We start from the raw sequence: 17,917 nt of genomic DNA on the forward strand, positions 1-17,917 counted from the left end.
TTTTAACTGTGCCATATAACCTGGATTCTTTTTTTTTTTTTAACCTGGATTCTTATTTTTAAGAGTGAAAACTTTAATTTGGTTAGAATTTTAAACATTTTAGGAAAGGTAAATTAAATTGGGAAAATTAGCCACCCATTATATTAAATAATTTAGTACTTCAATTTAATATATTTAGCAGTTTTCTACAAGTATAAGTGAGATAGTTTGTGTTGCATGTTTAATGTGTAGGTCAAGCTGATGTATTTACATTTATAAAAATGATTATTATAATCTTGAATCAGTGTTTTAAGAGGTTTATTGGAGTACTACTCAGCAGTAAAAAAAAAAAAAAAAATGAACAAAACCATTACTACATGCAGCAACTTACCTGAATCTCCATAGAGTTATGCGGAGTTTAAAAGCCACCCCAGAAGTTTCATACTGTATGATTTCATTTCTGTAACATACTTTAAATAGCAAAATTATAAAAATGGAGAAAAGATTAGTGGTTGCCAGGGTTTAAGAAGAGGGAAGGGCAGGACAGAAATATATGTGGCTAGCAAAGGGCAGCGGGTAAAGATCCTAGTAATGGAAGGTTCTATAGTTTCATTTTATCAGTGCCAGTATCCTGACTGAGATACTGTGCTATGGATTTACAAGATGTCACCATTGGGGGAAACTGGGTAAAGGGTACATGGAATCTCTGTTGTTTCTTACAGTTGCATGTGAACCTATGGTTATCTCACAGGGCACCTGGGTGGTTAAGTGTCTGCCTTCAGCTCAGGTCATGATCTCAGGGTCCTGGGATGGAGCCCCGCATCTGGCTCCCTGCTCAGCAGGGAGTCTGCTTCTCCCTTTCCCTCTGCCACACGCCCCCTGACCCCCCTGCTTGTTCTCTCTCTTTAAATAAAATCTTTTTTTAAAAAAGGGAATGCTACAGTTCGGAGCAGAAATGGATTCAGTGTCTTTGGTGAATGCTTCACTGTCACTGAAACCGAATTGTAGTGTTTTTTTTTTTATTTTTTATTTTTTTTCGAATTGTAGTGTTTGAATATTTTGTCACTAGAGTAGGACAGACTGGGGTTTGCCAACAGTTGGCTGTTGGACTAGTTCTGAAACTCTAAGCTACACTTTCTTATTTTGGTAGTAAGGAATGAAAATATTGTACACCTTCTGTGATTGTGAGAATTAAATAGAATAGTGCCTGTGAAGCATCTAATGTAGTACTTGACGTATAATAAGAGATCAGTAAATTTTAGTAATTATGATTGTTTTTTATTGCCCAACTTTTATTCCTAGGATTTTTGAAAGTTGAATATCAGTATATAAATTATTCAAAATAATATATTTAACTATGTATTATATAAAAAATGGTTACTTATAACAAACAAAAGATCAAGATGAGACTGAATTCTGTCAAACATTTAAAGAAGAGTTAATACCCATTCTTCTCAAACTATTCCAAAAAAATGGAAGTGAAAGAAATGCTTCCAAATTCTGTGAGGCCAGCATTACTGTAATACCAAAGCCACACAGAGACCCCACTAAAAAGAATTACAGACCAGTTTCCTTGATTGAACATGGATGCTAAAATCCTCAACAAAATATCAGCAGACTGAATTCAAAAATACATTAAAAGGATCATTCACCATGACCAGGTGGGATATATTCCAAGGGAAGCAAGGATGGTTCAATATATGCAAATCAACCAAGGTGATACATCACATTGACAAAATGAAAGGTAAAAATCATGATTATCTCCATAGATGCAGAAAAAGCATTTGACAAAATTAACATTAAGATGATAATCTTAACAAAGTGGGCATAGAAGGAACATACATCAACATAATAAAGGCTGTATATGACAGACTTACAGCTAACATTATACTAACTTAATATTATATGTCAACTATAGTAAAAAAAACTATTGTACATTTCAAAGTTGCCAAGAGAGTAAATCTTAGAAGTCTCTTCACCAAAAAATGATTACTTGTATATAATAAAGCAAAATAATAACTAAAAGGGGTACAACTGATTTTCACTTGATCCTGAGATTTGTTAAATTTTTGGAAGGGTTGCTGCAGAGAAAACTGCTTCATTTGGATGTTACTGGTGCCTAAAAACTGACCTAAAACATCCTGTTTTTCATATTTATGGTATCAGTGAAGTGGCCTATATTTGCTTTGAAACCCAGTTGAGGGCATTTCATTCTTAAAGGTTTTTCTCTTGATTTTCATTTCTTTTTTTTTTTTTTTCATTTTTTTTTCTTTTTGGTTTATTGAAACTTTCTCAGCTGCTATATCTGATTGTAGCAACAGGACTGTCAAGTATTGCTTAATAGAACTACATTAAGGTTGTGTATTTTCCCATACCCATCTAATGACTTCTTTACTGAACAAATAAACATTTGAAGTACATTCCTTATGAGGTATGGCTTGGGAAGAAAGCCACCAAAAACATAGGAATCAGAAGGTAAACAGAAACAACTTATTTTTTTTTAAAGATTTTATTTATTTATTCATGAGAGACACTCAGAGAGGTAGAGACACAGGCAGAGGGAAAAGTAGGCTCCATGCAGGGAGCCCGATGTGGGACTTGATTCCAGGACGCCAGGATCATGCCCTGAGCCAAAGGCAGACCAACTGCTGAGCCACCCAGGTGCCCCCAGAAACAACTTACTCCATGGATATATTAGCAGCTCCAGTTTTAGCCAGCCATCATGCAGACAGAGCTTGCTCTATAAACATAATTTTTTTAGGGTAATAGTATCAATACAAGATCTGTAAATTCATCTTTAGACCTTAGGTGAGTTAAGTATAGCATATATAAGGGTGTGTGTATAAAATGTTCTTACCAATTTGTGTGGAAAATGAATATGAGCTTTGTTTCCAAATTATTCTAAACTTTTCGTTTGTTAAAAAGTTCAAAAGTATTTGGGCAGCCTGGATGGCTCAGTGGCTCAGCGCCGCCTTCAGCCCTGGAGACTGGAGTCTCGGGATCGAGTTCCACGTCTGGCTCCCTGCATGGAGCCTGCTTCTCCCTCTGCCTGTGTTGTCTCTGCCTGTGTCTCTGCCTATCTCTCTCTGTATCTCTCATGAATAAATACATAAAATCTTAAAAAAAAAAAGTTTAAAAATATTTTACAGTAATACTCTGCTATATTTGCTTTTATCTTTTCTCCTCCTTTTTCCTCCCTTGCTCCCTCTCTTTCTCAGTCTCTTGTCTTCTGGCACACACACGCACACTCACACACAGTCATTTCAGAATCTTATGAAAATTAGAACAGTTTTCTACAAAACTAAAGTCTGTCATCACACCAAGAAATTAAATGTTGTTACAAAATATTATCTAACATGTAGTACGTATTTATATTTCTGCAGTTATCGTGCCTAAAATGTTCTTTAAAGGCTTTTTTTCTTCCTTTCTCAAACCAGGAACCATTCAAAGATCATTTATTACTTTTTGCTAGTCATGTGTTTTTGTTCTCTTTAAGTCTAGAACAGTTTTCTCTTCCTACCTTATTTTATTATTATTTCATGACATTGACATTTCTGAAGAATGCAAACAAGTTACTTTGTAGAGTATACCCTAGCCCCCTCTTTTCTGGTCAATTCCTCCTAATTAGATTCAGATTAAAATTTTTGGCAAGAATGACTTACATAGGTGGTCATGGGTACCTGGAATCCTGTGAGAATCAATATTATTGATATTGTATACTTTCCATTGAGTCTCATCAGGAGGCATATCATTCATGTCAATTGGTCCCATTTTTGGTGATACTAAGTTTGACCATATCTTCCTTTGTAATGAGGAAGTATTGTGCGGAGTGATACTTTGATGTTGATTGCATATTGTTTCCCAGTAATGTTCCACCTAGTGGTTTCAGCATCTGTTGATCTCTGCTGAATTAATTATAGCATTGGTGGTTGGAATATGGTGACTTTTAAAATACTGTCATTCCTTTTACATTTCTTATTTGGCATTGCTCTGTAAAGAGAAGCTCTTTCTTTCCCCCTTAATGATTATCACCATAGACTCATGGATTCTCTTTAACTCCTTGTATTATAACTCATTATTGTCATTAATTTTTTTTTTTTATATTCAAGTGGGCCTATATTTGGCCAGAGGGAGTCCCACGTAAGCTGGCTTCTATCACCTTTTGACATCTCCCCATCATTCTTTGAATACTTCTTTCTTTCTGACACAACTGTTATATTCCAGGTTCATTTTGTACTTTTTCTATCTCTGACTTGGATTAAGACATTTTCTAAGAAGCTTTGGTTTTATATTTATGGGGGAAATGTTCTTTAGATACCAAGATATGTTATTTATTATTACTTTAGTAGCTGTTGCTTCTAGGCCCTTTCTTCACGTTAGGGCTAGGGAAATTATACATGTATAATCACAAGTTCTTACTGATTACCTGTAATTCAAAACTGAAGCCATAGGGTTTTTCCATATTTGAATATTAAAATAAGCACCTCCCCCAAGGAGTTGTTCCCAGAGAGGTACATCCTCATCCTAATGCAGCTCTTGGCTAGGGACAGTTGCATTGCCTCCGGTGCCCACCTTAATATGGCTCTACAGGCAGAGATCTCCCTCCATCAGCAGTATCTCCGCATCCTCCAGCCATGCTGTAGTTACAGTGCAGGCAGCATTTTCACAATTGTTTTTTGTGCATTTTTCAATGTTGCTGTAGCAACTTCTGCCAGGTTGAGTAGTCTGCTTGGACAGTCTAGGTTACCTCCTGGTTACAAAGTGGCATAGCTTTTGAGTGTTTCACCCCAGCCCTAAATATTGAAGCACAAAGAAATTGAGGACTTTGCCCAAAACCACATAGTAGGTGGTGCAGTTGAGTCCTTACTCTTCATTTACACTACTAGACCATAGGGTATAAATAGAAGTAGTAGATGTGACCCGACAAGAGTGATTATTTTAAGATCATGAAGAACTTAATTAATCAAATAATTTGGGACTTATTTTGTGGGAAGGCCCTGGGTAGTCACAGAAGGCTTTTCCTTGTGAAATGGTGTGATTAGAGATGCACTTAGAGGTTTAATTTCTTGTGGCTGTGGAGACTATTGGAGTCAAGATTCCTGTGAGGATGCTATTCTTTGGCCTCTCTCTGGGAATCTAAAGAATCACCACCTCTAAGGTTTGGCGCTAGGTAATTTGTGATTTGATAAACAGCCAGATTTGGAACCACTGCGGTGAACTATTTTCTTTGTTTACCATATGTATTTGGCTACTGGTATGCTGTTTTTGTATATGTCTACCCCGTAGAGCCTCATTTAAATACACTTGTCATTAAAGGTTAGACATGTTCCAGATGTAGTTGATGGAACTGCTAAGGAGACGTATCTTTCATTGGTCAGGGGCTTTTAATAGACATTTGAGCTGTACTAGTTTTTGTATATATTCCTTTTGTAATAAAACTTAGTGTCAGTTTGATTTAAAATTATCTTGAAAACAGTTCTCCAATGGGTAGTGTGATTATCAAATTCACCAAATGTAAATGACAGAAGATAAATCAGATGCCCATGCTACCCCTACAGAAAGAGATTAAAGAGTTATATTTGTGTTATATTTGTATATTTGTGTTATATTTGTTAAATCTTGGCAGAAATAATATTGAATCTGAGGGGCCATTCAGTAATCTTAAATCCTGTGGCCATCACTTCCCTTGCCAGTGCTGCCATTTTCACCATTCTATCTGATAATAGCAGAGCAACAGTGTCACTCTTTGGTCCTATGTTTAATACAGGTTGAGTAGGTCATGAACAGCAATACTGTCATTCTGCTGGAGGCTACAACTAAAATCTTTGTTGGTCGTGTATATTCCTTTGTTTCTAAGGCCAGTGCTTTTTGTCGCTTGTGTCAACTCACTTGATAGGCTGGATTTTTAATGTGCTAATAAGTAAGATTTCCTTATCCCAGAGGACAGACATTATGATTAGAATTGTCTATATTTTTTCTGGAAAATTTCTATTTTCATACCAACTATAGAAATCTCTCTCTTAAGATTCTAGCTATTTCAAGGTGAAGGGTGATTTATTTTTCTAGACAGTGGGGTTTATTTTATTTTATTTTATTTTATTTTATTTTATTTTATTTATTAAAAATAATTAACATTTGATTATTTCCTTAAGTTTTTATTCTACATACCTTTAAGCAGGAAATTACACATTGATGATAAAAGAGGAAAATACGTAAATATGCTAAATTCTCTTTTCCTTTCACAGATTTTTATTTTCAGTTTCTTATCACTCCAGCTAATTTAGATAAAAGATATATAGTTTATTTTTAAAGGTCATTTATGATCTTTCTTAGGCATTTCTTAAAATACTAAAATAACCTTTTATCTAGAAAAATAAACCACCCTTCACCTTGAAGTATTTATAAAGATACTTTGGAAACATATGGGTAAGGCTTACTAGAGTCATAAATGGTAATATATAAGGTATTATACTGGAAAAGTGGGAGATGAGCATCACAAATTAATCTGATGTTTTTTGGTAACAGCTTGCATATAATTGACATACCAAATAATTTCACCCATTTGAAGTGTACAACATAATAGTTTTTAGTATATTCAGAATTGTGCAAGCATCTCCACAATTTTAGAAAATTTTTATCACACTGAAAAGAGACCCTACACCTTTACTATCACCATCTTATCTCCCCATCTCCTGCCCCCAACCCTAAGCAACTACTAATCTACTCTCTATTTCTATATATTGCCCATTCTGGACTTTTTTTTTTTAAGATTTTATTTATTTATTCATGAGAATACACAGAGAGGAGAGAGAGAGAGGCAGAGACACAGGCAGAGGGAGAAGCAGGCTCCATGCGGAGAGCCTGACGTGGGACTGGGTCTCCAGGATCAGGCCCTGGGCTGAAGGCAGCGCTAAACTGCTGAGCCACCCGAACTGCCCTGGACTTTTCATATAAATGGAATAATACGTATTTTTGTGTGTGTGTGATTGGCATCTTTTACTTAGCATGTTGTTTTCAAGGTTTCATCTGTGTTGTGTATATCACTATTTTATTGTTGAATTGTATTCCATTTTATGGAAGGAATATATGTATTTTGTTTATACATTCATCAGTTGATGGACATTCAGGTTTCTGCCTTTTTGGCTATTATGGATATTTATGAACAGATTTTGTGTGGACATTTGGTTTTATTTTACTTTAAAGATTTTATTTATTCTTTTTTTTTTTTTTTTAAGATTTATTTATTCATTCACGAAAGACACAGAGAGAGGCAGAGACACAGGCAGAGGGAGAAGCAGGATCCCCACAGGGAGCCTGATGCGGGACTCGATCCTGTATTCCGGGATCATACTCTGAGCCAAAGGCAGACGCTCAACCACGGAGCCACCCAGGCATCCCTTATTTTTATTCTTGAGAGACACAGAGGGAAAGGCAGACACACAGGCAGAGGGGGAAGCAGGCTCCCTGCGGCGAGCCCGACGTGGGATTCAATCCCAGGACCTCGGGATCACAACCTGAGCCTCCCAGGTGCCCCCATATGGTTTAATTTCTTTTGGATAGGTCTACCTAAAAGTACAATTATAGGACCAAAGATAACTCTTTGTTTCACTTTGTTTACTGCCAAGCTCTTTTACACAGCAGCTGCATCATTTTACATTTTCACTAGCCAGGGTATAAGGGTTCTGATTTCTCCACATTCTTGCCAACAGTTGTTATTATGTAACTTTTTAATTATAGTCTTAATGAGTGTGTAGTGGTATTTCAGTAGGGTTTTAAGTGCTATTTTACTTTATCTCCATGTAAACTAAAGAGAAACGAAACTTACAATAAACCTGTTTTAAAAATAATCTGTAAAGTATAATTTTCTGAATTGGAATTAACTTTGACAAACCACAGTCTGATGTATATATGCTGTACATATCATTTTAGCAGAATAATTCAAAATCTTCATGATTAATTTGTTAAGTCTTGGTTCCCTCTTCTATCCCTCTAGGACTGCTTGGACATGGTAGGTACTATAGCTACTATATACCACAGTAGGCCAAGACCTAGGTTCTTTTTAAGAATTTCTTAAGTTTTGTGTCTAAATCTGATACAAGAATAATAAAATACATACACTAGACATACAATACTAGAACTTTTATCTTAATTTATGAGGCTAAACACTCTAATAGCTTTAACTTTCATTTCTAATACATAAATGTAACTTATTTTGTGTAGACTCCACTGATTGGCAGTAACAAAAATATAACTTTTGTAACACAGATATAGAACCTAATATTGGCCTTTGTATAATACTTTAAGCTCTGTTAAGTAAATTCATTGGGATTCTGTATCCTTTCCTTTTTCATTGGAGCTGCTTTTTATTCTGTAAGCAGTCTTTCTGCTGCTGCTCGTAGACGGCCCGTTCTGCTCTGCCACCTGGCGGCCTCGATGCACAAATGTTGCTTCTGCCACTGTTGCCCCCCTGCTGCCTTTCACAGACTCAAGGACGGGAGCATTGGGATGAGTCTGCAATATTGCTGTTAGATGGGGGCTCGAGAGCCAGACTTCTGGGTTTGAATCCCTGCATCACTACCTCCTTGCTGAGTAACCTTGAACAGGCACAATTTTCTCATCTGTAAAATAAGTATAATAATAATCCCTCCCACAAGGTTGTCGTATGAAATGAGTTTTATACAAATGCTGAACACATTGCGTCTTCAAAACATCACATGGCACATAGGACTCTTAGCTGTCATCATTATTATTCTGGTCTTAATGCGTTAGGTAAGAAATTACATATCTATATTTTACTTAGAGATATACATTATACTGATGTGGCCTAGAGTTTATTTTTTTTACTGTTGATCTTCTCTAGATTCGTTATGTATATACTTTTTTATTTGCATGATGTATTAAGTTTTTTATATGCAGCTTTTCCTCTCCTTTCTGTTTGCATAATTTTTAGTTTATCTCATATTGTAAAGTTAAAGGGTAAAAAAATCATACTAAGCTTTGAAAGTTTTTAGTTTACTTATTTATTTTGAAAGTTTTTAGCTTAAAAGTGGCTGAACATATAAAAATAACTAAGGACAAGAGTGGAGTTTTTAAAAATTTGTTTTTGATTTTATAGAAGTTAAGTAATCTGTGAAATGAGAACATGTTTTTGCTTTGAAAATATGTTAGTAATTATACTTAATGTTTACTATCCTAATTTTTGAAGTAAACTGTAGATTTTATGTGCATTTTCTTGTATACCATAACAGGGTACTCTAAGTTTTTTTTCGCAGCTTTTTCCTTCCTGTATTATATATGCTACCTGTGTATATCCATACATGGATGTATATCCATAGATGTATGCATTATATCAGTGTGTGTGTATATCTTGAATATTATTATATCTATTGTTTTTTTTCACTCAATATTGTATTGTGCATATTTTCTCCTATTATTAAATAGTTTAAGATACTATAAATTTCTCATTATGGTTGTAACATTGTTTCCTTTCTTTTTGTTTTATATATATATGTGTATATATATATAATTTTAATGATCACTTTCGTTCACATAGTTGTTTTTTTCCTCCCAAATTATACCTGTGGAGTAAATTGCCAAGAGAAAGAATCTTTATGTTTTTTTTTATTTAATTTTTTAATTTATGATAGTCACAGAGAGAGAGAGAGAGAGAGAGGCAGAGACATAGGCAGAGGGAGAAGCAGGCTCCATGCACCAGGAGCCCGACGTGGGATTCGATCCCGGGTCTTCAGGATCGCGCCCTGGGCCAAAGGCAGGCGCCAAACCACTGCGCCACCCAGGGATCCCTTTTTTTTTTTAGATTTTTTTTTAAATTTTTTAATTTATGATAGAGAGAGAGAGAGGCAGAGACATAGGCAGAGGGAGAAGCAGAGAATCTTGATAGAGTACAGGAATGGTTTTATGGCTCTTGAAATGTTTTCCCACATTTTTGTTCAAAAGAGTTCTGCTAAAATTTTTAATTCTCTTAAATGCTAATTTTTAAGAACTTTCTTCCTTAAAACATTGTGTGAGGGACAAAGATAAAAAAGTCAGGATCTCTGCTTTCTTGGGTCAGAGTTTAGTAGGAGGACACATACAGATAAATGAGTTGAGTGAAAGGAAATGCTAGAATTGGTACAGTGCGTCATTTTGAGTCTGAAGGAATACCTCGGCTTTCTGGGCAATAGCAGTCTGGAAAAGACTTCTCTGGTAAAGTAGAATATGAAGATACCTGAATTTGTAATAACTATTGATGTTTATTTTTTTTCTTGCATATGATGTTTATCATTTCTAAAACATTTCTTGCCTAACTAAATGACTTGATTTCTGCCAACTGCATGATAACAGTAGAAAGAGCACATTAGGTTTGGACAAACTATTTAACTGTGTGAACTTCAGCTTCCTCACATATAAAATGTAAATGATAATTCCTTTAGAGAGTAGTGAGAGTTCTAGAAAGTGTATATTGTCTCCAGCCTTATTTCAGAAAAGATCTGAAATGAAAAGAGCATAGTATCTGGTACATAAGTTAGACTTAAGTAAGAGTCACCATTGGTTTTATGGTTGCCATTATTAAGATAAAGTATCTGCCTTTCTATAAATAGTGCTAAGTTTTTGATAGGCTATTCCATCACCTCCTTGTCAAAACCTGCTTTCTTCAGCTCCAGTGTAAAGTTAGCTCTTCATTCTCTATGGTGACCCACAGATAGGATTCTTTCCTTCTTTATTTTTATTTTTATTTTTATTTTTAATTATTATTTTGAGAAAGAGAGTGTGTGAGAGCAGGGAGAGGGAAAGAATCTTTTTTAAAAAGATTTTATTTGTTTATTCATGAGAAACACAGAGAGAGGGGCAGAGACAAAGGGAGAGGGAGAAGCCGGCTCCACACAGGAGCCTGACATGGGACTCAATCCCAGGACCCAAGGATCACAACCCAAGCCAAAGGCACTCAACCACTGAGTCACCCAGGTTCCCAGAGAGAGAATCTTTTTTTTTTTTAATTTTTATTTATTATTTATGATAGTCACACAGAGAGAGAGAGAGAGGCAGAGACACAGGCAGAGGGAGAAGCAGGCTCCATGCCCCGGGAGCCCGACGTGGGATTCGATCCCGGGTCTCCAGGATCGCGCCCTGGGCCAAAGGCAGGTGCCAAACCGCTGCGCCACCCAGGGATCCCCCAGAGAGAGAATCTTAAGCAGGCTCCAGTCTCATGACCCTGAGATCATGATCTGAGCCAAAATCAAAAGTTGGATGTTTAACCAACTCTTTACCCAGACATCCCGCTTCTTTCCTTTTTTTCAGCTCTTGTTAGTTGCCAGGTACTACATTAGGTATAGGAAATATGAAGATAACTAAGATCATGTCCTTGCCCTCAAAAATCTTATTGTCTCAGTAGGGAATTAGTGTTGTATACAGGTGACTGTACTACGGTGAGATAAGTCAGTAGTTCTCAACCCTGGCTTCTGTGGTGCTTCTTAAATATACCAGTGCCCATGCCCTATTTCACATAAGTCAGAATTTATTTTTATTTTTATTTTTTAAAATATTTATTTCTTTATTCATGAGAGACAGAGAGAGGGGGGCATAGACACAGGCAGAGGGAGAGGGAGAAAGCAGGCTCCATGCAGGGAGCCTGACATGGTACTCCATCCCAGGTCTCCAGGATCACACCCTAGGCCGAAGGCGGTGCTAAACCACTGAGCCACCTGGGCTGCCCCATAAGTCAGAATTTAATGCAAGTACAAACTCTTATCTTGTAGAAGCTTGTACTCATTCTGTAGGAAAAATGAGTCATTTTGATTGGAAAGTGAATTAGAAAAAAACCTTTAGAATGAAGGTAACAATCAGGCCAATGTCAGGACTTAGACTATATTGTAAGGAAGATGACAATAGCAAGGGCATGGAAACCTGAAATTTGGTGACAGATTTGTGGAATAGCAGTTTTCTGTGGCTATTTTGAAAGGAGTGTAGATTAGGAGAAGGAAATGGTGAGTTATAAGGCTAGACTTATAGGTAGGGACCAACTGTTAAAGAACTCTACTAAAGAACTTTAGACTTTTATAAAGTAAATGAGGTAGACTTCATGAGAGAATGATATGATGAAATTTCTGATTTGGAAAAATGACTAATCCCTACTTTTAATGTCTTCAAAAACAAATTTTAGATAGATTTAAGGTAATAAAAAATAGAGGACATTATTTCCATATTCTTGGGGTGGGGAAGCCTTTTGTAAACATGGGTAAATTCTGAAGCCATAAAGGAGAACATTGAGATGGACAGATTTTACCAAGAATATATTTAGAGCTTCCCTGTAGCTAACTATACTCTAAACAAAGTTGAAAATCCAAAGGCAGACTAGGAAAATGTATTTGCTATCAGGATAACATATTCTTAATATTCCTAATATATAAAGAGCTCTCACAAATCAAGAAATAATGAAAGATGAACATCCCAAAGAGAAAAATAGGCAAAAAGATACAAGTAGGCAGTTTTCCAAGGAAAAAATACATTCGTTGTTTAACATGTAAAAAGACGCTCATCTTCATTATTGAGAGAAATGCAAAGTCAGACAAGAGAGGAGTTTTTTGTAACCCTTCAGACTGATACATATGATAAAAAGTGAATGGTATCAAATGCTGGGAAAAAATGTGAGGAAACAGGCACAGTGATATGTTCTTGGTGGGAGATGAGGGTTGCCAGAAACTTTCTTGGGAACAGATTAATGGTTATGTATGAAAACTTAAAATATAGTTGCTCTTGGGCCCAGTAGAGCCAAAGAATTATTCCTAGAGATATATGATGTTGTAGCATTGTGTGTAATGTCAGAGAATAAGAAACAATGTAAATGTTTACCTACTTAGTGTGCACTAAATTTTTTTGTAAGAATGCATAGCAGACTGTACACATTGCTAGGAGAGGAGGACTAGGAGAGAGGTTATTTCTACCTTTATGTGCTTTATAACGTTTGGAACTTTCAAGAATCAACGTATAGCAACACTTTCGTACTTAAAAACAAGTGAATATGTACAACACCAATGAACAAAAAAGGCAAAGGAAAGATTGGAAGTCCTGGGCTGCCAGGTGAATAGGATGAGGAGGAAGCTGGCACCAGGAGAATCAGAGAGTTCTCTGCCTCCTTCAAGTGTGAGAAATGTTGATGGTCTGTACTGGAACTGTGGCAACCAGAATAAGGGAGAGGGTAGATTTGAGAGACATTTTAGAAGAGGAAAATATAAACTTCTACTATGTGGATGTGAAGCCTGAGAAGAGCATAGTCAAAGATCAGAAATTGACTAGTACCATTAATGACGGGCATGCCAGGCACAGCATTTTGAAGTTTTTAAATTGTATTGCCGAGTAAATGATTACAGCATTATTAAAAATAGGAAAAACAGGAAAAGGAACATTTTCTGAGTGTCTTAAAGATCCTCAATAATTATTTCAATGATAATTTGGTTCAGTTAGCCCATCTCTCAATTGTGCTTTCTTTTTGAGGCTTGTCTTCTGTAATCTTTATTTAGTTCTGTTATGTTTGCTAGAAATTATTAATATTTTAAAATATATAAACAGCAGTTTCTAAGTGTAATTTTTAAACTGTGTGTTCTTGTTTTATATTTGCAGAGTGCTCATTTGGCCATGATAGATACCCTAATGATGGCTTATACCGTAGAAATGGTCAGTATAGAGAAAGTAATTGCGTGTGCTCAACAGTATTCAGCTTTTTTTCAAGCTACGGATCTGCCCTATGATATTGAGGATGCTGTCATGTACTGGATTAATAAGGTAGGAATATACTCACTTTAGTAAAAATAAGTCTCAACCAGAAAAAGTGAAATCCTCAATTATGCATTGCCAGTCGGCTATAGATTGCAGTTTTCTCTGCCCAAAATTCTTATGTTGAAATCTTAATCCCCATTGTGATAATATTAGGAAGTAAAGCCTTTGGGAGGTGACTAGGTTATAATGGGATTAATGCCTGCATAAAAGAGGGCCCAGCAAGCTCTCTTGTTCTTTTAACCATGTGATGTCCACCAAGAAGATGTCCAGGAAGCAGGCCCTCACCAGACACCAAATCTGCTGGTCCCTTGATCTTAGAATTCCCTGCATCCAGAAGTATGAGAAATAAATTTCTGGATGGAACTAGAGGATGTTTTGCTAATAAGCAAAATAGGTCAGCCAGAGAAAGACAAATACTGTATGGTTTCACTCATATGTGGAATTTAAGAAACAAAACTGATGAACATAGTGGAAGGGAAGGAAAATAAAAAGAAAACAGAGAGGCAAACCATAATACACTCTTAATTCCAGGAAATAAACAGGGTCGCTGGAGGGGAGGTAGGTGGGGGGGATGGGGTAATTGGGTGATGGCACGTGATGTGATGAGCACTGGTGTTATATGCAATGGATGAATCACTAAATTCTACCCCTGAAACTAATAATACATTATATGTTGACTAAATTGAATTTAAATTAAAAACAAAAGAAATTTATTTATAACCCACTTATTCTATGATTATTTCTGTTACAGCAGCCTGAACAGACTAAGGTATACTGCATTACTGTTTTTGTTTTAAATCAAAATGAAAGCTAAATTTGTTTAAGTTGCTTAAATTTTCTCATTACCTTTTGACTAAAAAATTCTTTTAAAATGATGAAAATAAATTTCTGTATATTCAGCAATATCTATAATTACACTTAATAATGATTTAGTTCATATTAGATAATTATAAAATTCCCAGCACTCAGAGTAGGGTATTATATACTGTGAGTGTTGGGTAAATATTTTTTTAATCCAAGAAGGAAGTGATTTTTTCCTATTATATGATTCTTATGTTTGCTCGACTAAGTTGCATAAGATTGTATCAATTGTAGATTTCCTCTTAGAAATCTTTATGGAACTATGATTAGTTATACTTGTGCCCTGAAGATGCTTAAATTGTCAATAAATCACTCCCCTTGCCAGATTGAGTAATTAATTCCTCTTGATGTGCATTCATTTGCAACTATTACTTCAGAGACAGTGAAACCTTACCCATAAAACCTGAGCAGATTTAACAGTTATATCTTCGAGTGTCCTTCCCTTGAATGATTGCATCACAAGAAGCTATAAACATAAAAACTTTATCATCATTATCAGTGTAGGAGGCCCAATTAATACTCTCCCCTTGGAGTTCCTTTATTTCTTCATCTTTAGTGATTTTTTTTTTTTTCACTCCTCCTCAGCTATGGAGAATTCTGGTCACATCCTAGGCCTATTCATCATCAGGATGTAACCTTCATATTCCTATTGCAAGCATCTCATTGTTAAATCATTCCATCACTTACTCTAATACCCCCTGCTATTAACAGTGTTCAGCCTCATCATGAATTCTAAACCATTGAGCCTGTTCATTCTTAGAATCTCAGTTGACATTTTTCCTTTTTGAACTACATTCTTGCAAGTACTGTCAGTCATGCTGCCTCCTTTTCCATCCTTGTGACTTATCTGATAAAACCCTGGTTGAGTTCAGTTACCCACCTTCTCTCTACGGTGCGCCTATGTAAATAAATATTGCTGGAAAAATCTACACAAAGAAGCTAGTTTCACTTTAAATTTATAAGCACAAACTTCAAGTGGACACTCAGTGCTTACTGCCAGGCCAAGAAGTGTGTCCCTAAGAAGTTCACTTTCTCATATTTCGAGATGATTTCATTCTCTCTTCTCTAATCCTCAGACTTTCCATAACCCATTCCCTGTTACTGTCAGTTGAGGACCTTGCCTCATCCTTTTTTGAGACCAGAGATGGGGAGCCATTAGGTGGGATTTTTCTCTTCTTGCTACCAAATCTGTAAACCTTTCTGCATCAGTACTCCTTGTCTTTCTTTCTTTCCTGCTGTTAAAGTGGAGAAAGTACCCTTCCCCTTCCTGTCAAAGGGCAGTTTCTTATTACTTATAGCTCTAGAACTCTTTCTTCCTTTGTTATGGTCATCGATCCTCTGCTTTGGTTCTTATCAAGCTTTCATGTGCATTAGAGTCATCTGGGAACTTGTTAAAATGCAGGGTCTGACTCAGTGGGTCTGGGTTCTGGGTGGAGAGTCTGCATTTCTAAGAAGCTTCAGGTGATGCTACTGGTGTGTGGACCATGCTGTTATTCCCTCACTCTCCTGCATCATTCAGTTCTCCCTCCCTGTTGGATCATTCTCACAAGAATATAGATTTACTCTAGTGTTTCTCTTCCTGATAAATGAAACTTCCCTACCCAGATACAACCCCATTCCTCCATAGACAGAACCTCTCCAGAGTTGTTTACTCATTCACTAGCCTTTTCTTTTCCTTCTCCCATCCCCATTCCTATCCTGAGTTTGCTCATGAGTTGGTTTGGAAGATGGCTTCTATCTTGACAAATCCAGTGAATCCTTCTCTATACTCGTCTTAAATTCAGTCTTTACTTGTAAATCATGTGTGACCCTTCTAAAGTTTCAGTGGGGAACCCAAAGAAAGTGCTTACCTTGGTAGGACTCAAGTGCCACAGCATCTCCTCTGCAGCAGGCACTTCTTCAGCCTCCTAGTACCTGACTCCCCTCTGCACACTGTGAAGTCTTTCCTACACATGCATACTTCAGGGCTCAGCCAAGGATTTGAGGGTCATTTATACATGGAGCTGGGGTCTCCCTCATAGTGATTCCTTCATTCCCAGGATAATTTTTCCTCAAAATCTAGCCATTCTGACAGCCTAGATTTCTCCCTCAGGTCCTCAATCCAACAAAACTAGTTTTCTGCTTGAGTTCTAGCCACTATGTGTTATGTGGATCTAGGAGAAAACCATAGAAACATAAATTTCACTCAACATGTTCCTTTCTTTCAGAGGTCATGTCCTTTCTCATTTCTGCCTGCTTTTGGTTGCTCTCCACTACCTTCAACAATTGCTTTTTATACTTTGTCCAGTTTATAATTGTGGTTCTGGGAAGCTTAGTATAATATATGCTATTCCACTATTACCAGAACCAGAACTCTCAGAGTATCTCTCTACAATGTAACTTGAATCGTGTCACTCCTTTGTTAAAACTCATAGGGGCGGGTAGCCCCGGTGGTGCAGTGGTTTAGCGCCGCCTACAGCCTGGGGTGTGATCCTGGGGACCCGGGATCAAGTCCCATGTTGGGCTCCCTGCGTGGAGTCTGTCTGTCTGTCTGTCTGTGTGTCTGTCTGTCTCTCTCTGTCTCTATGAATAAATAAATAAAATATTTTAAAAAATAAAATAAAATGGTCATATGCTTAAAAAAAAAAACTCATAGGGGCTTCAGTTTACACTTAAAATGCAGAATGTACCATGGCCTACAGAATACCATCCAGTCTGACCCTGTGTACTCCGTCCTTGGCCCATGGCCACTGGTCTCCTTTCTCACTTCGTTCCAGCTGTATGCCTCACCCCTGGGCCTCTGATCATGATGTCTCTTGTTCCTGGGCAGCTCATCTCCCAGATTTTTGCATGGGTTCCATTCCATCATTTCCCAGTTTAGCTAGCACTTTTTCCTTACAACCTTATCTGAAATCCTAACAGATAAATACCTGTCAAATATTATTTTCTGCTATAACACTCCATTGCTTTACATCATAGCACTTATGAGAGTTCTTAATTAATTTACTTAATTGTTTAAACTAGAATAATCTATGTGAAGACAGGTACAGTGCCTTTTTTTTTTTTTTTTTTTTTTATTGGTGCCTGGACTAGCACAGTGTTTGGCAGAGAGATGCTGTTTAAGAAATCAAAAAGTTAGATAAAGCTACAGAATTAAGCTAGGCATGTTAGAACTTTGGGAATCTCTTAGAAGGATAAGTAAGTCACTTAACTGGGATTGTTTGGCACCTTTATGCAGCCATATCCACCCTGTTCAGTTTTTACATAGAGGTTGAAACCACTGAACCTCCTGGTGTATTTTTTCTTGCTCCAGTCTACCAATACG

The 17,917-nt window shown here is 36.6% G+C and overlaps 1 protein-coding gene across 6 annotated transcripts in view; it reads left to right on the forward strand.

The window, feature by feature from the left end:
* CAMSAP2 (calmodulin regulated spectrin associated protein family member 2) overlaps positions 1-17,917 on the forward strand; it is a 116,532-nt gene that overhangs the window by 53,680 nt on the left and 44,935 nt on the right. For all 6 annotated transcript variants that reach the window (XM_072831345.1, XM_072831346.1, XM_072831347.1 and 3 more), the window contains exon 3: positions 13,597-13,758. In XM_072831345.1, coding sequence (XP_072687446.1) covers positions 13,597-13,758 — 162 coding nt within the window. The remainder of the gene's footprint in view (positions 1-13,596; positions 13,759-17,917) is intronic.

Source organism: Canis lupus, chromosome 6 (assembly GCF_048164855.1).
Source record: "Canis lupus baileyi chromosome 6, mCanLup2.hap1, whole genome shotgun sequence".
In the NCBI taxonomy this organism is placed as follows: Eukaryota; Metazoa; Chordata; class Mammalia; order Carnivora; family Canidae; genus Canis; species Canis lupus.